The 18,204-nt window shown below is 51.4% G+C and overlaps 1 protein-coding gene and 1 long non-coding RNA gene across 4 annotated transcripts in view; one reads left to right on the top strand and one right to left on the bottom strand.

Annotated features, from left to right (window-relative positions):
* VAC14 (VAC14 component of PIKFYVE complex) overlaps positions 1-18,204 on the bottom strand; it is a 116,960-nt gene that overhangs the window by 68,641 nt on the left and 30,115 nt on the right. For both annotated transcript variants that reach the window (XM_002826618.6, XM_054534095.2), the window contains exons 10-12: positions 15,743-15,806; positions 6,491-6,635; positions 6,150-6,215 (exon numbers count right to left, since the gene is read on the bottom strand). In XM_002826618.6, coding sequence (XP_002826664.1) covers positions 6,150-6,215; positions 6,491-6,635; positions 15,743-15,806 — 275 coding nt within the window. The remainder of the gene's footprint in view (positions 1-6,149; positions 6,216-6,490; positions 6,636-15,742; positions 15,807-18,204) is intronic.
* Positions 4,530-16,863, top strand: LOC103892708 (uncharacterized). Of its 2 annotated transcripts, none has more exons than XR_008514670.2 (4): positions 4,530-4,858; positions 10,073-10,186; positions 12,475-12,572; positions 15,256-16,863. It is a non-coding gene; the product is annotated as an uncharacterized LOC103892708 (long non-coding RNA). The 2 variants fall into 2 exon arrangements; XR_010137858.1 differs by having other exon boundaries at positions 15,232-16,863.

Below are 18,204 nucleotides of genomic sequence, written 5' to 3'. Positions count from 1 at the left end.
TGGGACCTGCACCATGAAAACAAATGAATTCTCCCCTTCCTCCCCTAGCAAAGCAAATCGCACCTTAAAATACAGTCTAGGGCATGGCAGGGGTGCTTCCCAGCGCCTACCCTGCTGGTGAGGGGCTGAGAGGCCCAAGACCAAGGAGGGCTGGATAGGGCATCTGCCACCAGAGTGAGGAGCCCCTCAAGGCGCCCCATTCCTCTCCCCTCAGGACTCAGCAGAGGCTGGGACAGCCCTTGGGGTTCTACCCCATGGGTCAGGCACTTCTGCTACTTGTCCTCAACCCAGGTACCACTGGGTTGGGGAGGCACCGGGCCACCTTGGACTGGGTACATCACTGTACCCATGGTGTACCTTAAGAAACTTACAACAAAAGCTCCTTTTCAGATGCCCTTACATCACTCCCTAGACCTTACCCCCTACCATCCTTTCCTCCTGAGCCATGGCCGTGCCACAGTGGGTGTGATGGGTGGCCCATGTTCTTCATGCAGTGAGTGGGTTCCCGAACTAGAAACAATACCATTGCCACGAATACTGTCCTCAGAATCCTACTTTCCAATTTTTCCAGAAAGGTGGTTCTCATTTCTTTTCTTTGCATCTATACCAGTCACAAAAGCCACAAACTCCCAACAGCAATTTTTCTGTTACTCTGAAGCTACGGGAGGGGGAAGAGAGGAGTTCCTCCCGGGTTGAGACTCTCTTCTCCAAAGTGTTAAGGACACCCCAGCTCTGAGATGCTGGGAAGACTTTGGGGAGACTGTCTCTGTAGGCCCAACTGCAAAGAAAGCAGTTCATGCTGGTGACTGAGCCCAGCGGGGCACGCCTTCTTGATCTCAAAGGTTTTGCTTTTGTGGCTGTGGAGGCTCCAATGCAGGTCCTCTGCTGACGACGCCATTTCTCCTCCTCTCCCTGGACCCAGGGCGGCCAGCTGGAGCCCTTCCGCCTGCGAGTCGGGGAAGTGGCGCTGTAAACTTGCTGACAATGGGGCTCTAATGAGTAGGGCTCATGCTGAATGCAGCCTTGCTCCTGCTCTGGGCAGCTTCAGCCCAGGAGTGCTGGGGAGGCTGGAGAAGGGAAGACGGGAGGGGAGAGAAATGCACAGGAGGCCAGTCCTGCGGCCCACTGTGTCCTTATCTGCCTTTCTATGACCTCAAAATGGAACTCAAGTCCCTCAAACACCCTTGAGGTCCTCCGGCCTCTAGAGACAGGCAGGAAAACAGAGAGCAGCTTCTGTCCTGGTTTTTGCTGCTGAAGCGGAGGCAGGGAGGACCCGGAGCAGATGTGAAGCCCACTGCCCTGATCTCAATGTGCATCTCCAGGCCCTTTACAGAAATGACTTCCTGAATCGGAGGAGCTACTGCTTATCGTGGGTTTATGTGTGCTGGGTCCCGAGGGGAGCATTTGACATTCATGATCTCATTTCATCCTTATAACAAACCTGGGAGCAAGCTTCCATTATTATTTTCTGTTTGCAAATAAGGAACCTAAAGCTCAGAGAGGCTAGGTTACCAACCATCAAGTGGCAGAGCCCAGGGTGGACTCCTAGACTTCCTGAACCTAAAGCCCGTGCTCTTAACCACCAGGCCTCAGTGTCACCTGGGTAGGGAAGGAAGAACCGGAGAGGGAAGTCATTCAGAATCACATCAAAATTACAAAATACCAAGAGTATTCATCACAAGTGAATAAAACCTACAAAAAGAGACTCTAAAGCGTTACTGAAGGACATCAAAATGGCTCACAGGACTGAGAAAGAGCCTGGCTCCTGGGTGGGGGAGTTTACCACAGCGAGATACCAAGTTCCCCCAAACATACTTGTAACGACAGACAGGTTATTACAATGGGCCAAGATCTGGGTGAGGGGGTTATACTTTCTTTTTAAACACGCCTATGAGGCAGGCGTAGACATCATTATCCCCTTTTCACAGGCCCAGGGAGGGTAAACTCCTTGGCCAGTGTCCCCGGCAAGGAAGGTTTAGAGCTAGGATTCAAGCCAGGGTCATGGCCACCTGTCTGGGACATTCACGTTCACTCAGAGGGGAACAGACATCCTTCCAGGATTTTCTGTAGACTGTGATCACCCCGAGAGTTCCAAATGCAGGCTGGGAGGCAGGTGTGCCTAGGAGTTGTGGACTACCCGAGGTCCCACCATCGGGACCATGGAAAGGGCCCCCATCCCGTGGATACTCACAGGTGGGGGTATGGCCATCTTACAGGCAGAACTCGCTCAGGCAGCATGGCGGCTGCCCAGCTGCCAGGCAGCCAACAACTGGCATCTTCTGGGCAGGGGAAGCAGCAGTCTCACCTCCCAAACAGGGCATCAGCAGGATGCGGTGAGCACGCACCCTGCATTCTGCACTGTGGAAATCAGGGTCACATTTTCACTTAAAAAACAATCAGATCTCTAGCTATGGGAAGATTTCTACTCCAGTGCCAGGAATATTAATTTGACACCTGCAAATTCTTTTTGACAAAAGGAATTTTCAGATAACGTCTGCAAGGAGCAGGCGGTGCTGAGGAAACAGCCACTTATCTTGGATAATGGGAAGGCAGAGACAACTGAGGATGCCAGAGGGTGGAGACTAACGAGGTGTCACTTGGTGGAACTGAGGAACAATGGCAGATGAGACACCCCAGCGAGGCCACGCGCCCGTGGGACTGACAGAGATGGTGGTGGAGGCAGAGCTGGGTCTCTGAGGCTCTGCTGCGCCAGCTCTTGCATCACCAACACTTGAGCACACTGTCCCCTGAGAGCAGTGGCTCTCAGCGAGAGGGAGGAGCATGTGGGTTTATCACAACCATCCTGGGAGAGCAAGACATTTGCAACACAGATGACAAAGTGAATGTCCCAAATATACAAAGAGCTGCTACAGATCAATAAGAAAAGTGGATGATGGATCTGGGGGCTGAAGTGGGGAGCTTTTTCAAAGTACACATACCAGCTGGGCATGGTGGCTCACGCCTGTAATCTCAGCACTTTGGGAGGCCAAGGCAGGCAGATCACTTGAGGTCAGGAGTTCAAGACCAGCCTGGCCAACGTGGTGAAAGCCCGTCTCTACTAAAAATGCAAAAAGTTAGTCAGGTGTGGTGGTACATGCCTGTAATCCCAGCTACTTGGGAGGCTGAGGCAGGGGGACTGCTTGAACCTCGGAGGTGGAGGTTGCAGTGAGCCGACATCACACCACCGCACTCTAGCCTGGGCGATAGAGTGAGATTCCATCTCAAAAAAAAAAAAAAAAACCCACAAAAACAACAAAAAACACATACACCTCTCCACACTCTCCACACTCAAGAACTTCTGGAACAACAGAAGACCACAAAACCTTCCTCTGGTGAAATCATGAGGAAATGAGGAGGAAGATACAACCATACACAAGCTCGCCTCCTGCTGCTGACATGGGCTGGGAGCACGCTGGGTGAGACTCAGGCCTGGTGAGGAAGCACTTAAGGGCCCAGGCTTTGGTGCCAAACAGATCTGGCTCTGGGTTTGGGCTCTACCACCTCCTAGCTGTGTGCAGGTCACGTGACCTCCTCAGGCCATAGTTTTTAGAACTGCAAAATAGAAGCAAGACGACTCCCCCCCCAGAGAACCGTCGTGAGGGTTCTACAGACACAAGTGAAGGGTCTAGCACGATTCCTCCCATGGTAATGACTTCCTACAATTAAGAATCTTCCACGACAACCTGTGCTGCGGGGCTGCCTAGCTGGAAGTGAGAGCCTTCGCAGCGAGCACTGAGGTTAACTTCCATGAGTGAGGACTTTGGTAGGAGAGGACCTGCTTGTCTGGCTGTGTTCCTGCTTGACCTAACAGGCTTTCATAGTCTTGAATCCCAGGGAGCTCCAGTTCGAGATCAGGGCTGTTTGGAAATATTTGAAAAATCCTGAGAGGGCACTTTCTAGATACCCTAGAAAGGAAGTTTCAGGAGAAGATGGGCTTTGTCTTGTTCATGGCTGTTTTCCCATTGCCAAGTACGCAGCACACCCTCAGGCTCACCAAAGATTAAGCAGGGGACACTTAGGAATGTGATTCTGGAAAGCAACCGGATGGGGTAGAATCAGGACTCATCACTAATGATTAAGGTCCCCAAATCCCTCCTCTAGAGAGAAGGGGAAGCAGAGGCTCTTCACTGCTGTTATGGTACCCCTCAACTGTCCCCAACTGTCCCCCAGAGCAGTTTCCATGCCCTCCCCAGTGCAGGCCCACAAGACGTGCCCCAAAGCCCTGACAACATTTGGCACTTCAGCAAATCGAGTTTCCACAGCCGCAGCCTGAACAGCGCTGTTTAATGGACTGCATCTCCGCCTGCTCCCTTTAAATGCACACGCACACAAAAACCAATTTCAAGCACAGAAAGCTGGATGGGATTAAACAACTCAATTTAAAGGACTGAAAACTCAGCTGCTTCCAGTGAAGTCCTAGGGAAGGAACCAATCAGCAAAGTTCTGCTCTTCCTTTTTGTATTGAAATGAGGGCTGTGACTGTGCAGTGAGTCACTCCCAACTCGCAGGCAGAACGGGGCCACGTCCACCTGGGCCTCGCGCTGCAGCGGGTGGTGCAGGAAGAGAGGGTGTGTGTGTGTATGTGTGTCTGTGTGTGTGTGTGTGTGTGTGTGTGTGCACGCATGGGGGCGGGGGATAGGCAGGAGAGGCCAAGGGCATACTCACAGACCATCTGTTTTGGATTTTTCTGGTAATACAGAAAACCTCAGAGGACCTAGAGGGTGATACCTGCCTGTCCATTTCTCTCTTCAGCCCAGGTTCGGGAAAGCAAATTCAGGCTGCAGGACAGCTGCCCGGGCCCCCCAAAAGCCTGGCACCAGCCCAGAGAAGACTGAGGAGCCTCACTCCATGGGGACTGGTGAGCAATAGCCCTCTCCCATTCCCCCCACCCAGCCTCGTCCACTCTCTGCAGTGTGGGCAGGTCTGTTGATTCATGAGCTGGCTGCCTCATGGAGATACAGCTCTGCCTACAGCTCACAGTGCCTTGGCGCTCAGAAGAGGAAAGTGGGCTGAGGCTCAGCTTGGACCGTCAGCATCTGAGATGCAGCCTGAAGGGCTGGTATGGATGGAGGGATGGGATGCTGCCGTGCAATGGGCATGCGCGGCTGCAAATCCTGCCGCTTGGCTGGGAGGCAGGGGAGCCCCATAAAGGAACACTACGCAATGGGCATGGCTGAGAATGGAGTGCGGAAAGGTGTGTGTGTCTGGGGCAGACTCCCGCCCAGATGGCAGGAAGAGCCAGGTACTCCCTCCACCTCCCAGGCCAGCCTCTGTACTCTAGCTCTCTCAGAGGGCTCACTCCTGCTGCCTGGGATCTGGGTCAGCCTCTCCCTCTGCACCAGCAGCTCTTAGTGGCCCCAAAAAGGCAAAGCTTAAGGGTCCAATTTCAAACTAGAGGTCATAATGGAGTCCAGCTGAAATGAGTAACACAACCAACGCTAACTGAGCATGCAGCAGGGGCCCGGCCCAGTGCTTAGCATTTTACATGGATCATTTCCCTCTCACATCCCCCTATGGTTACTGCCCTCACTGAATAGAGGAAAACTGAGATGCTGAGATGCAGAGATACTAAGTGTCTTGCCTTTGGGCAGCCTGACTCCAAGCCAAGCTCCCCGCCTGCCCTGTGCTGCCTCCCTCACTGACACTCTGCCCCAGCTGCTCCAGAAGGGTCTACAGAAGAGTCCTTACTCCTGAAGTGTTTTTTTTTTTTTTTTTGAGACAGGGTCTCACTCTGTTGCCCAGGCTGGACTGCAGTGGCACGATCTCTGCTCACTGCAACCTCTGCCTCCTGGGTTCAAGCAATTCTCTCACCTCAACCTCCTGAGCAGCTGGGAGTACAGGCGCGCACCACCACGCCCGGCTAATTTTTATATTTTGAGTAGAGACAGAGTTTCACCGTGTTAGCCAGGCTAGTCTCGAACTCCTGGCCTCAAGTGATCCACCCACCTTGGCCTCCCAGAGTGTTGGGATTACACGTGTGAGCCACTGCACCTGGCCCCAAAGTGAGTATTAAACACAGCTTTACCTCTAGGAAGGATGCACTGTACCAAAATAAGCATATCTCAGCTCTAAGAGCCCATCAGTCACTACTAACAAGGGGAGGCAGGGCAGCCAATGTTCCATAAGGACGGGTGGCGTTGGTGACCTACCTCATCCGATTCATCCGATAACGTCTGCAGTAGGATGGGAAAGAGGCTGTCCGTGTGCCGGAACATCTGGAGAGCAGAGAAGCAGGGGTGCCCGTGAGTGCTCCCTTCGCCCTGGGACTGTGCTCAGTGCAGTGTCCCGCTGGTGTGCACGGACCCACTGGTCTGCACGGACCACTTCCCTCCCCGACACAACGAGGGCTCCTCGCAGCACCTGTCACTTCTCTGCCGGACAGGGTTTCCCTAGAAGGGCAATGACCAAAATGCTACCAACCACGGGCAGGCCCTGGAAAACCAAGGCAGACCCAGAAGAGGCCCCTGGCTTGGAAGGGCCCGGGGCTCACCTTCCGAGGAGTTTTGATGTAGAGGTGGTACAGCCACTTGAGAACTGCAATCCTGGTCATCATCCCAATGGCCGTGTCACTGAGGTGGCAGTTTAGGACCTGCACGATCCCGTCAAGGTGAAGGGTCACTGGGGCTCTTTCAGTGCTGTGGGTAAGACCGGGAGGGAGAGCAGAGGTGAAGCCCACCATAGCCTTCTCCCATCGAGTCATGGTACCACCCTGGACCTGCATATCCTGAGTCACACACTGCTAACCACCATCCAGGGGGATTGGGGGTCAGGGATGACCCGATCCCACACATCCTTGCTGGTCTCCCACCAGCCCAGCTCAGCCCAGCCCAGGGATTTGAAGGGGGCTTCTCTCTCTCCCTTTCCAAAGAAGTTTGGAGCTTGCTGCGGGGCTGGAACCATGATAACCATGTTTTGGGGGACGAGGACCAGTTTGCTGGGGTCCCACTCACTTTTCCTTTTCTTTCTCTAGCACCAGCCTGGCTTGCACAGGAGGAGAAACCCTCTCCCAGTCACTGAGCTGAACTGACCAGGCTCAGGGCATTAAGTTCAGACCCTTTCTTGACAAAACAAAACCACCAGGTCTGGACTGTATGAGGGAAGGTCCCGATAACAACTGTTGACCTCCGCCAGGCCCTTCACCGGCCATCTGAAGGATGTTTCTCAAGTGAGGTCAGGGATCGAGGCTTGTCATTGTGCCTTGTCACTGCACCAGGGCACTCAGCACATTTGGCCTAGGAGAGACACCTTGAGAGTTGAGACCAAAATGCGCTCCTTTGAGTTGGGGAAGGGGTAACACAGCCTCTGCCTATGAGAAACGGATATTGTTCAGGATGTACTTGTGTTCTGGTGGGCACAGGAAGGCCCCTGGCTTCTGTGGACTGAAGTCCTGCGGGTCCCCAAAGTCCTGCTAAGCAGCCTGCAGGACGGCGGGTGCTGCTGGGAGGCTATGAGTTGTTTTTTTGCCCAAAGCACTGCTCCCTGGCACAGGCTGGGTTTTCAAGGTGGGGGCAGCATGGGTAGAAAAACCTCGGGATGTCGGGGAGGGGCTCCCTTCCTACCGAGGCACTACACTGTGCTTCCTCAACGATGCCAACAGGTGCAGGCCAGGGGCTGCATTTCCTGAGGACCTGGGCCAGCAGATCAGTCCCCTGCCGGTATAAAACCGTCTCTGTGGCATTTCTAGGGTGCTCAATTATTCATTTGCATCGGGACAGATGGCTGTGCTTTCCTCACTCGCCTGCAGCCTCTCTGAAGCTCGTTTGATGTGAATCCCTAAAGGGCACGATTCTGTGCTCTGTAATTGCTAAGAGGAATTGCTATTTAATATGGTTTGATGATCCCCATGGTGCACATTTCAGGGGCGAGAGTGGGCACATCTATCCTCTGGTGGCCAGGAGCTCCGGGCATGTGATACAGCCACAGGGCCTGGAACTGAGTCTCTGGGTGGGTGGCCACTGTGATATCCCTAGCGGTCACGTGGCTGGAAGTTCCTGGTGTCTTCTGAGGATACCGAAACATTTAAATCTTTGCTAGCCTGAGACAGATGGGGACGGTACCGTGCAGGTAGAGGAGTTTAGGGCGGTAAACACCGGCCCCGTCCATCTCTTAATCAGTTTCTCTCAAGTCCACCGTCCCGCAGAAATACAACGCGAGTCACAGATACAATTTTACATCTTCCAGTTTTCAATTAAAAAGGAGAAACAGGTGAAATGAATTTCAATGCTATGTTTTAATTGACCCAGTGTATCTAAAATATTAGCATCTCAACATGTAATCAATATAACAGTCAATGTAAATATTCCCAACAAAATCTATTCTCTTTTGTGTCCTAAGCCTTTGGGACCTGGTGTGCATTTCACGGTTACGGTGCACCTTGGTTCAGAGTAGCCACCAGGCACTCAGTAGCTACGTGGCTGCCGCAGAGGCCTACACAACAGTCCACACCAGGACTTTCTGAGTGTTTTCTTGTCATCTCTGGCAGTTTCCTAGCCACTCCCTTAGCTGACGGCCAGCATTTACTGTTTTATCTCCCAGTCCCTCTTTTTCCCATCCTGGCTGGCCTCCTGCAGAGCTCCTTCCCTTGCGTTCTGTTCCACACACTTCTTGGGCTGGAAGAATCCCCTGGCTAGAGAAGCTCATGTCCTGGTGGTGGAAGAGATGCCACCCTACAGCCCAAGGCCTTATGCAAAGCAGGTGAACAGAAGCCACCCCCACCCCAACCTGGTCTTTCCTGACCCTGTGAGCCCCAAAGTCTGTAGTGAGCCCCTTTCCAGCAGGAGCCACAGGGACACATAGGCTGCCAGGGTCCAGGGTGTCACGAGGACCCCGTGCCTGGCAAATCACTGTGACAGGCTTGGCTGAAACAGTACCCCCTGGGAGGAAAGCCTTGTTTTTCCTTGTTTCCCTGGGAGCCTTGGGACTGCCCTGGAGCTGCTGTTGAGGAGGAGGGCGGTGCCGTGACCAGGTCCCCTACTCCACCGGCATGGGGCAAGATCAGTGGTGTGTCTGAGCCCCTGGGGGGAATAACAGCTCTGATAACAATGGCAGCCATGATGGTTGTGAAAAGTGAAAGCTCTGCTGGGCGCTTTCCTACACAGCCTCATGTCACTCCTTAAAAAGCCCTATGACCTAAGGCATGCCACTTCCATTTCGGAGAAGAGGGAACTGAAGCACACAGATAGGACGTCACCTGGCCAAGGTTACACAGCCACGGAATGGTGGGGCCGCACTTTGGATCTGATCAGTCTGACTCCAGAATAATCTCACCCGCCACACGGCACAGCCTCCTGACCAGGGCAGCAGGCTCAGAGAGGGTCCCTAGTGGCATCGCCTCCACTGTCTCCTGGGAGGGGCAGCAGAACGGCAGCTCCTGTGTGGACCAGCCCCTCTGAGCCCAGGGGATACCTGGCAGCTCCAGGTGTCCATGGAAGGAGGTTAGCACACATTTTTCAGTGTCATTTTGTATCAGAAGGGTAGATAGTGGCTCACACCTGAAATCCCAGCACTTTGGGAGGCCGAGGCAGGAGGATGATTTGAGGCCATGAGTTCGAGACCAGCTTGGGCAACACAGCAAGACCCTGTCTCTATGAAAAATTTAAAAAATTAGCTGGGTGTGGTGGTACACTCCTATGGTCCCAGCCACTCGGGAGGCTGAAGTGGGAGGATTACAAGATCCCAGCTGCTGCCAGCTCCCAGCTGTCAGCTCACCTATGGTGAGCTATGACTGTGTCACTGTACTCCAGCTTGGGTGACAGAGCAAGACCCTGTCCCAAAAAGAAAAAAAAAAAAAAAAAAGAAAAACAAGGGGAGGCAGAGGACATGGGGGAAGCCTGGTGCTCCCCACCGGTGCACGGTACACTAGGAATCCACAAGGGCCAAGACGCCAGGCTGGATGGCCCCTCTGCAAGCCGAGCTCTGTGGCTCACAGTGGCCCTAAGATGCCGCTGGCCAGCCTGTGGGGCCTCTCCTGCAAGTGGTGCTGTGTCAGGGCCAAAGAACGGCAGCATATCACGGAGCTGGTATGTGCACTGGCAGCATTTTGTGTATTAATATTCTCCGACTTTCTCCACAGCAAACACCTGAACACGGCGAACCTGAAGGTATAGGGCATCTTCAGGCTGCTGCTGAGGCGGTCCCGCTGCACTCAACCCAGAACCTCATCACTGAAAGGGACCTCACGGTTCAGGTAACACAATCCTTCATGGCACGGATGAGCAAGCCCAGGTCCAGAGGCAGTATGGGACCCATCTGAGACCATGAGGCCATGCACCAAGCACTCATTCCCTGGGCTGAAGACATTCTCCCTGGGCTTTTCTTCCCTTGCCTGGCTGGAGGTGGAGGTCATGGGAAGCAGGTGGACCCTAGAGGACAAGGCAGACTGATCTTAGTGCCTGGGAAAGGGAGGGTCAAGATCCCAGCTGCTGTCAGCTCCCAGCTGCTCTGCTGGGCAGGGTTGGCTGCTGCTGCTGAGCTCTGTGCATGCTCAGCAGGGGAACTGGGGCTCTGGGACCCTGCCCTCTTCCTAGAGGGCACACTGCATGATGTGCTCAGTTCCCCAGCTGCTGGGCCAGAGCCTGAGAGGTAGCACCCTGCTGTCCTGGCTTACCTTACCCATCAAGAACAGAGGGAGTTCACTCAGTTTAAAATACATTTCTGCATCAGTTCCAAAAAGTCTAGACGAGTCACTCCTGGGGGCTTCTGAGTTATTTCAAGGTGTCCGCAAAATTCCATTTTCATGGAGCATTTTCTCATTAAGCATCTTATAATGAATGTCTTACACATACGTGTACTACAATTTCCAAATGCAAGGCGCTGCTGTGGCTATTAAAATATAGATTTACTGAATAATGCTTCTGATACTACCAATAAATAATAATAAGTTCCAGTTGTTCTCTCGGGGAGACAGCACTTCATTTCCGTAACGTCTAACTTTTTATGGTGTTCGGGTTACATCTCTAATCAAATCAGAAGAAAGGTAAATCTAAAAATAGAATTGCTTCTGAAATTGAACTTGCTCTTTAAAATACAGATAATTATAAATTTTTTCAATCAGCAGAGGCTAAAAGCTGGGAAATACTGATTTCTAGAACTTTCTGCCTGCTTATTTACAGGGCAGCTAGCTACACCAGGAGAACTGGTGTCACTGAAGACATCATGACCCTTGGCAACAGCCTGAGCCTCATAGTGGAGACTTCATATAACACTTGTTTGAGAACTCCTAAATCAAACGAGTAAGGGAGGCCAATTGCAAAACTGGAACTCTCCAACTGCAACTAATAAAGTTAAATGCACGGGCTCTGGAGTCAGACAGATCTAGCTTGAATTCCAACTTGGCTACTAATTAGTTGAGTGACTTTGGGCAAGAAGTTAACCTCTCTAGGTCTGTTTCCTCATTTGTAAGATGGGAATAATAACAAGGTTCTTGTAATAACAATTGTAGCTAAAGTGTGTAAAGTGCTTTCTGCGGCCCAGGCACCATGCTATGTTCTTTACATACTTAAAAAGCTTTTAAAAATTATTATTATTATTATTATTGAGACAGGGTCTCGCTCTGTCACCCAGGCTGGAGTGCAGTGGTGCAATCATGACTCACTGCAGCCTCAAGCTCCGGGGCTCAACTGATCCTTCCACCTCAGCCTCCTAAGTAGCTGGAACTACAGGAATGTGCCACCACACCCAGCTCATTTTTGTATGTTTTGTAGAAACGGGTTTTCACCATGTTGCTCTGGGCTGGTCTCTAACTCCTGGGCTCAAGCAACCAGCCTGCCTTGGCCTCCCAAAGTGCTGGGACTACAGGCATGAGCCACCATGCCTGGCTGTTCTTTACATACTTTAACTCATTGAAGCCCCATATCCCTTTGAGGTCAGTACTATCATTACACTGAGTTTAAAGATGAGGAAACTGAGGCGGGAAATCACGCTACTTGACCAAGGCCACAGCCAGGCATGCTGGAGTTAGGGCATGAATCTAGGCAGTTGGCTCCACCAGGCAGAGCAGTCACGAGAGAGAACACACCCAGTGGAGACATTTCTCTCTTAACCCTTTCCTCAGCTGGCAAGCATGCTTCCTCCATCCTGGTTCCTTCACGTTCCACCTCTCCTTGGGGAGTCCAATTTTCCACCTCCCATGTATTTCCCATGCTCTGGAGGGTGGAGGAACCCAGACCTACAGCCACCTCACCACCCGCTGCTTTTCCAGGTGGCATTCTTCCGTGGCTAAACCTGGGGCCACCAGGGGCTTCTCGAGTATCGCAGGAAGAGGGGAGATGAGGGAGGGGGAAGAGCTTCTGCTCTCAGGTTTAGCCAGTTAATTCTCCCTGTGTTTCGGTCCAAGCGAGAAATCTTTTATAAAAAACCTGGGATGCAAGGATTGCTTCCATGGTGATCCTTGAACCCCTGAAAGTGAATTCAGAATTTCATGTGGATGTGCATTTTTTTGGTGTGTGTGTGACGGAGTCTCGCTCTGTCACTCAGGCTAGAGTGCCGTGGCGCGATCGCAGCTCACTGAAACCTCCGCCTCCCGGGTTCAAGCAATTCTCCTGCTTCAGCCTCCCAAGTAGCTGGCATTACAGGTAAGTGCCACCATGCCTGGCTATTTTTTTTTTTTTTATTTTTATTTTTAGTAGAGATGGAGTTTCACCATATTGGCCAGGCTGATCTCGAACTCCTGACCTCAGGTGATCCACATGCCTTGGCCTCCCAAAATGCTGGGATTATAAGCGTGAGCCACCGTGCCCGGCTGTGGATGTGCATTTTTTTTGGAAGAGGGTCCATAGCTTTCATCAGGCTCTCCAAGGGTCAATGGCCACTCAGAGGCACAGGATTGCCACCACCATGGCAGTTTCCTGTCAGGTGGGAATGCCTTTCTGCCGTGGGAGGAGTCTCCAGTCTGGCCACCACCCTGGGCAGACCTGAACTGAGTGAAACTGGTGGCCTCACGTGGTGCTCTGGGCAAGCGGTGCAGCTGAAGAATCACAGGGTGGGTCTGGCTATCTGGCAACTCTGCACGATCCCACCCCTGTCCAAGCTCAGTCTCACTGTGTCAATACCACCTGTGAGAAGAAGGTGGTGGGCTGGAGCCTGGGCATGTTGGCTCTGGTTTTACAACTCTGAAGGTGCCCAGCTCTTGAGCACAGCTGGTGACACTGACTGTGCAGGTGCCACGTGGGGACCTCTGTCACTGGGAGTCAGGAAGCACTAGATCATTTGTTCTTGTTTGGTTTTTTAGGTAGGATGGTTTGGATTTTGGGTAGGATTTGGCATTGGCTCCTGAATGACAAGTATAAACCAAAACCCTGGTTCCAGTCTAGCAGTTCCTGGCCTTGGCACAAGAACTGAGGGCTCCTGTAGGCTCATCCCAGCCAACGGTAGTGCAGTCTCCCCAGCGAGGCAGCGGACAGCGGTGCCCCTCCGCAGCCCATGGCTGAAGCCTTCTTCCAGGCCGACCTCCCCCTCAATCCCCATAGCCCAGATTACAGAGACAAGTCTACAACAGGCTTTTGGCTGCCAGAGGGAGGCTTTTAAATCCCAGATCGGATCCTGCCGTTCCCACTTGTGACACTGTCTCCACAGCCTCCAGCGCAAAAGCTAAGCCCTCTGCAGGATACACGAGTCCCCGCATGTCCGTCCAGACCACTCCCCAAGTCCCAGGACCCAGTACCTGAGTCTGCCTCCCCCCTTCTCCTGGGATGCTCAGAGCCACCTGGAACAGAGCTCTTGACCACCCCACCCACACCTGCTCCTCCTTCCAGCCCTGGTGTGCAAATGACACTAGGATAGCTGGGGTCTGGCTCACACCAAATTTCTAGAAGGCAGTCTTTCCCTCACCTCTCTCCTGCCTACCCTATCCCACCCATCAGTGAGTCCTGCGGTTCTCAACACAGAGCTCAAACCCACCCAACTTTCTCCACATGCTGCTCCTCCCCAGCCTGAGCCCCCATCTCCTCTGATGGGGACAACGGTGACAGCTCCCTAGAGGGTCTGCATCCACCGGGCCCCTCCTAGATCCACTGTCCACAGAGCAGCAGCCCCCTGTTCTTCCTCCCTTCTCATCCCTATCATGAAAGTAATACTACTGACCCCACGGGACTCAGACAAAGCTGAAGGATCCGACATAAAGGTTTAGCACTGTGCTGGGGCCCTGGAAGCCTGGCTGCGTTGACTGGCATTAGCTGTTATTCCCAGCCAGTCTTCTCAGTGCCTGGGCTCAGGCACCATGGCCCTCCCTTTCCGGTAACTTCACCCCTCACATCAATCGCTCCCCTTTCCAGTAACTTCCTGGCTACTTCTCTGCCTCACCACTAGAGTAAATGAATGAAGGTCAGGGACACATTCAGGGGCCAGCTCTTATCTTGGAGCCTGCAGGGGTGAGCACAGGCAGGCGCACTGGAATGCGTGACAGCTATGTGAAAACGAGAGAAAGGCAACATTCGCTGCCATCAACGTAGGGGGCTCCTAGGGGCACATTTCATAATCAGCTGCACCTGCGTGCTTGGAAAACATGCTCAGGGTGCTGAGGGATGAGGATAAATTCACAAATGATATCGACGAGGGAAGAACCCTAGCTAGGGGTCTGGGGGGAGAGCCTCTTGGGGTAGAGTGCACATTTTCTCTTCATGAGTGATTGGCTCTCCCAGGGCCCAGGTTCACTGTCAAGTTCAGGGGGAAGAAACCCCCGTATGAGACCCACCATCCACTCTAGCCCCAGAGATGCCAAAGTCACCCAAAGAAAAAGTGACATGGGGCAAGTCCAGGGGACTCAGACCAGGGCAGAACCGTGACAGTGCCCTCCCCGGGGGAGTCCCTTCACCTTGCAGGGAGTATGGAGGGAGCCCCAAGGAAGAGAATTATTTTGCTGCCTGGTCTGCACTGCCCCCATGTGGAAGACTGAGCCATTACAACTGACCTGGGCGCACAGGAGACGACAGCTCCTGGGGCCGGTGATTTATCCTTAATCTTGGACACGATTAATGACTGCCCATGCTCAGGCTGTCCTTGAACAGACTTCCCCTTGTGGGTCTTGTTGGCCCCACATCAACCTGGACAAACAGACAGCGCTGAGTCAAGGCAACTGTGTCTCACTGCAGTCACCATGTATTAGCTGTACTTTTATTATTACAACTTGCGTTTACTGACCTCCAATAGCTTAAATTTTTTTTTTATATTTAAAAATAAGTAAGAGCAATCCATTTTCTTTCATTCCTTTTTTTTTTTTTTTTTTTTATTTTAAAGACATTGTCTCACTCTGTTATCCAGGCTAGAGTGCAGTGGTGTCATCTCAGCTCACTTCAACCTCTGCCCCGCACTGGCTCAAGTGATCTTCCCACCTCAGCCTCCCCAAGTAGCTGGGACCACAGGCACACGCCACCACGCCCAGATAATTTTTTGTATTTTCAGTAAAAACAGGGTCTCGTCATATTGCCCAGACTGGTCTTGAACTCCTGAGCTCAAGTGATCTGCCTGCCTCGGCCTCCCCAAGTGCTGGGATTAGAGGCATAAGCCACCATGTCTGGCCCTCAATGGCTTCTAATCCACCCTATCTATCCATCAAGACTGGGTGGGGTGGGCTTGCTCAGTGTCCTTCAGATTCCTTCATTAATTAACTCTTTTGTGTATGAGGGTGTCCCAAAAGCAGCAGCCGTGAGTAGGGTTTGCCTTGGGTCACTGCTGTAGTCTCCTGCATCCAGGAAAGATCTAGGCCGCTCGCTTTCCACAAACCCTCCGGCTGAAACAAGCCACTTACCTGGCTGCAGTGAAGACACTGATGCTGCTACTGAAGCTGGAGTCACAGGAACCATCTGGACCTCCTGGGAGAGCAAGAGGAACAAGGGGTCATGAAAGGCTGTTGGGTCTCTTGAATAAAAAAGACCCCTGTGACAAGCACATACAGAACTCTCCAGAGCCCCATACCTTGATTCAGGCTCTTCAAAAGGACCATGGCTCTGGAGCCCTGAGGACCCAATGCCCAGTCATTCTCGATTGTCCCCAAGCTTGTAAGTCTGTGGTCACCGTGATCTCACAAGGAGGGGAGACACCAGTGCTGAACATATCTGGCAAATCTCAGAAGGGATCACTGGCCTGAGGGGAATGGATGTTTAAAATGACAGATACCCAGCATCCTTAGCTATCAGGAAAATGCAAATCAAAACCACAAGATACTACTGTACACCCATCAGGATGGCTAAAATAAAGATAATAGCAAGTGTTGATGAGAATTTGGAGAAACTGGAACCCTCATACATCGCTGGTGAGAATGTAAAATGGTGCAAGCTGCTTTGGAGAACAGTCTGGCCATTACTCCAAAGGCTAAACATGACTCAGCAGCTCCACTCCTAGGTATGTACCAAAGAGAAATGAAAACTTATGGCCACATGAAACCTTGTACATCAATCATGTTCACATCAGCATTATCTACAATAGCCAAAAAGCAGAAGCAACCCAAATGTCTATCAACAGATGAATGGATAAATGAGGTGTGGTATAGCCATACAATGGACTATTACTTGGCAATAAAAAGGGATGAAGTACTGATGCACGCCATAAAAATGAACTTTGAAAACATTGTGTTAAGTGAAAGAAGCCAATCATAAAAGACTACATATTGTATCCCTTTCTCGAAAGTGTTTAGAACAGGCAAACCTATGGAGACAGAAAGTGGACTGGAGGTTGCCTAGGACTGGAAGAGATGGGGGAATAGGGTATAATGGCTAAGGGATTCTTTCAAGGGCACAGAAAATATTCTAAAATTGATTGTGGTGATGGTTACATAATCCTGTGAATCTACAAGTCACTGAATTGTACACTTGATGTTGGGTGAATTGTGTGGTACATGAATTCTATCTCAATAAAGGGCTTAAAAAATGACTTTGGGGAAAGCACTGTGACTGCACTGTGTCTGCGCCGGAGTCTCCCTCCAAGTGGCCAACTCAATACCTATCATTAGTATTTAACTTACCATCATATAACCCAGGGTAGAAAAGCATCTACCTGGCATCAACTACTTATTTTTCTCAGTTAACGAATAACCTTTAAATTCCAACCTTTTTCTTTTGGCATCTAATCAAGTTTCCTAAAGAGCCAAGATGTTCTATATCTGGAAAGCTGCTGGTAGGACCCTGTTCTGCCTTCAGCCCCTGTCTACGCACTGGCCACAGCTCTCACTGCACTGAGGAGGGAAGAGGGGGCTGGCAGTCCTGCAGTGCTTGGGGTGGGAGGTGCTACGGGAAAAAATTCCAGACTCCTGATACTAATTTTTTGTAATTGTGAAATAATTTTAGATGTACAGAAAAGTTGCAAAAAGAGTAAAGAATTCTTTTTATACCCTTTAGCCAGCTGCCCCTAATGCTAACATTGTACATACCCATAGTTCAATTATTTTTTATTTTTTATTTTTTTTGAGATAGTCTCGGCTCTGTTGCCCAGGCTGGAGTGTAGTGGCATGACCTTGGCTCACTGCAATCTTCGCCTCCTGCACTCAAGAGACTGAGCCCTCCTCAGCTTCCAGGGTAGCTGGGACTACAGGCACGTACCATCAAGCCCGGATAATTTTTTTTTTTTTTTGTATTTTCAGTAGAGATGGGGTTTTGCCATGTTACCCAGGCTGGTTACAAACTCCTGGACTCAAGTGATCCACCCACCTCAGCCTCCCAAAGTGCTGGGATTACAGGCGTGAGCCACCATGCCCGGCTCCATAGTTCAATGATCAAACCCAGAAGGTTACCATCGATACAATACCATTAACTAAACGATTACCCTAATTTGAAAATCACAAGTTTTTCCATTCCTGGCCTTTTGTTCCAGGATCTCACACTGCATTTAGCTAAACTGTCTTCTTTGTCTCCTCCAATCTGTGACAGCCCCTCAATCTGTGTGTCTTTCATAAACTTGACACTTTGGAAGCACTGGTCACACTGCAGAATGTCTCCCCGTTTGGGCTGGTCTCACATTTTCTCACGAGTAGGGACTTGCGCATCTTTGGAGGGATGTCACAGAAGTGCTGCACCTCAGTGCACCCTATCAGGGGAACGTGTTGTCTGTTAGCTTTGTTACCGGTGACGTTAACCTCATCTCCTGACGCACAGTGTCTGCTGGGTTTCTCCCCTGTAAGGTTACTGTTTTTCTGTTTGTAATTAATAAATATCTTGGGGGAAGATACTCGAGATTGGAAAAATATTCTGTTTTCCCTCAAACATGTCCCCAGTGATT

The sequence above is a fragment of the Pongo abelii genome, chromosome 18 (genome assembly GCF_028885655.2).
Source record: "Pongo abelii isolate AG06213 chromosome 18, NHGRI_mPonAbe1-v2.0_pri, whole genome shotgun sequence".
NCBI lineage: Eukaryota > Metazoa > Chordata > Mammalia > Primates > Hominidae > Pongo > Pongo abelii.
This window is presented reverse-complemented; position numbering and strand designations above follow the sequence as displayed.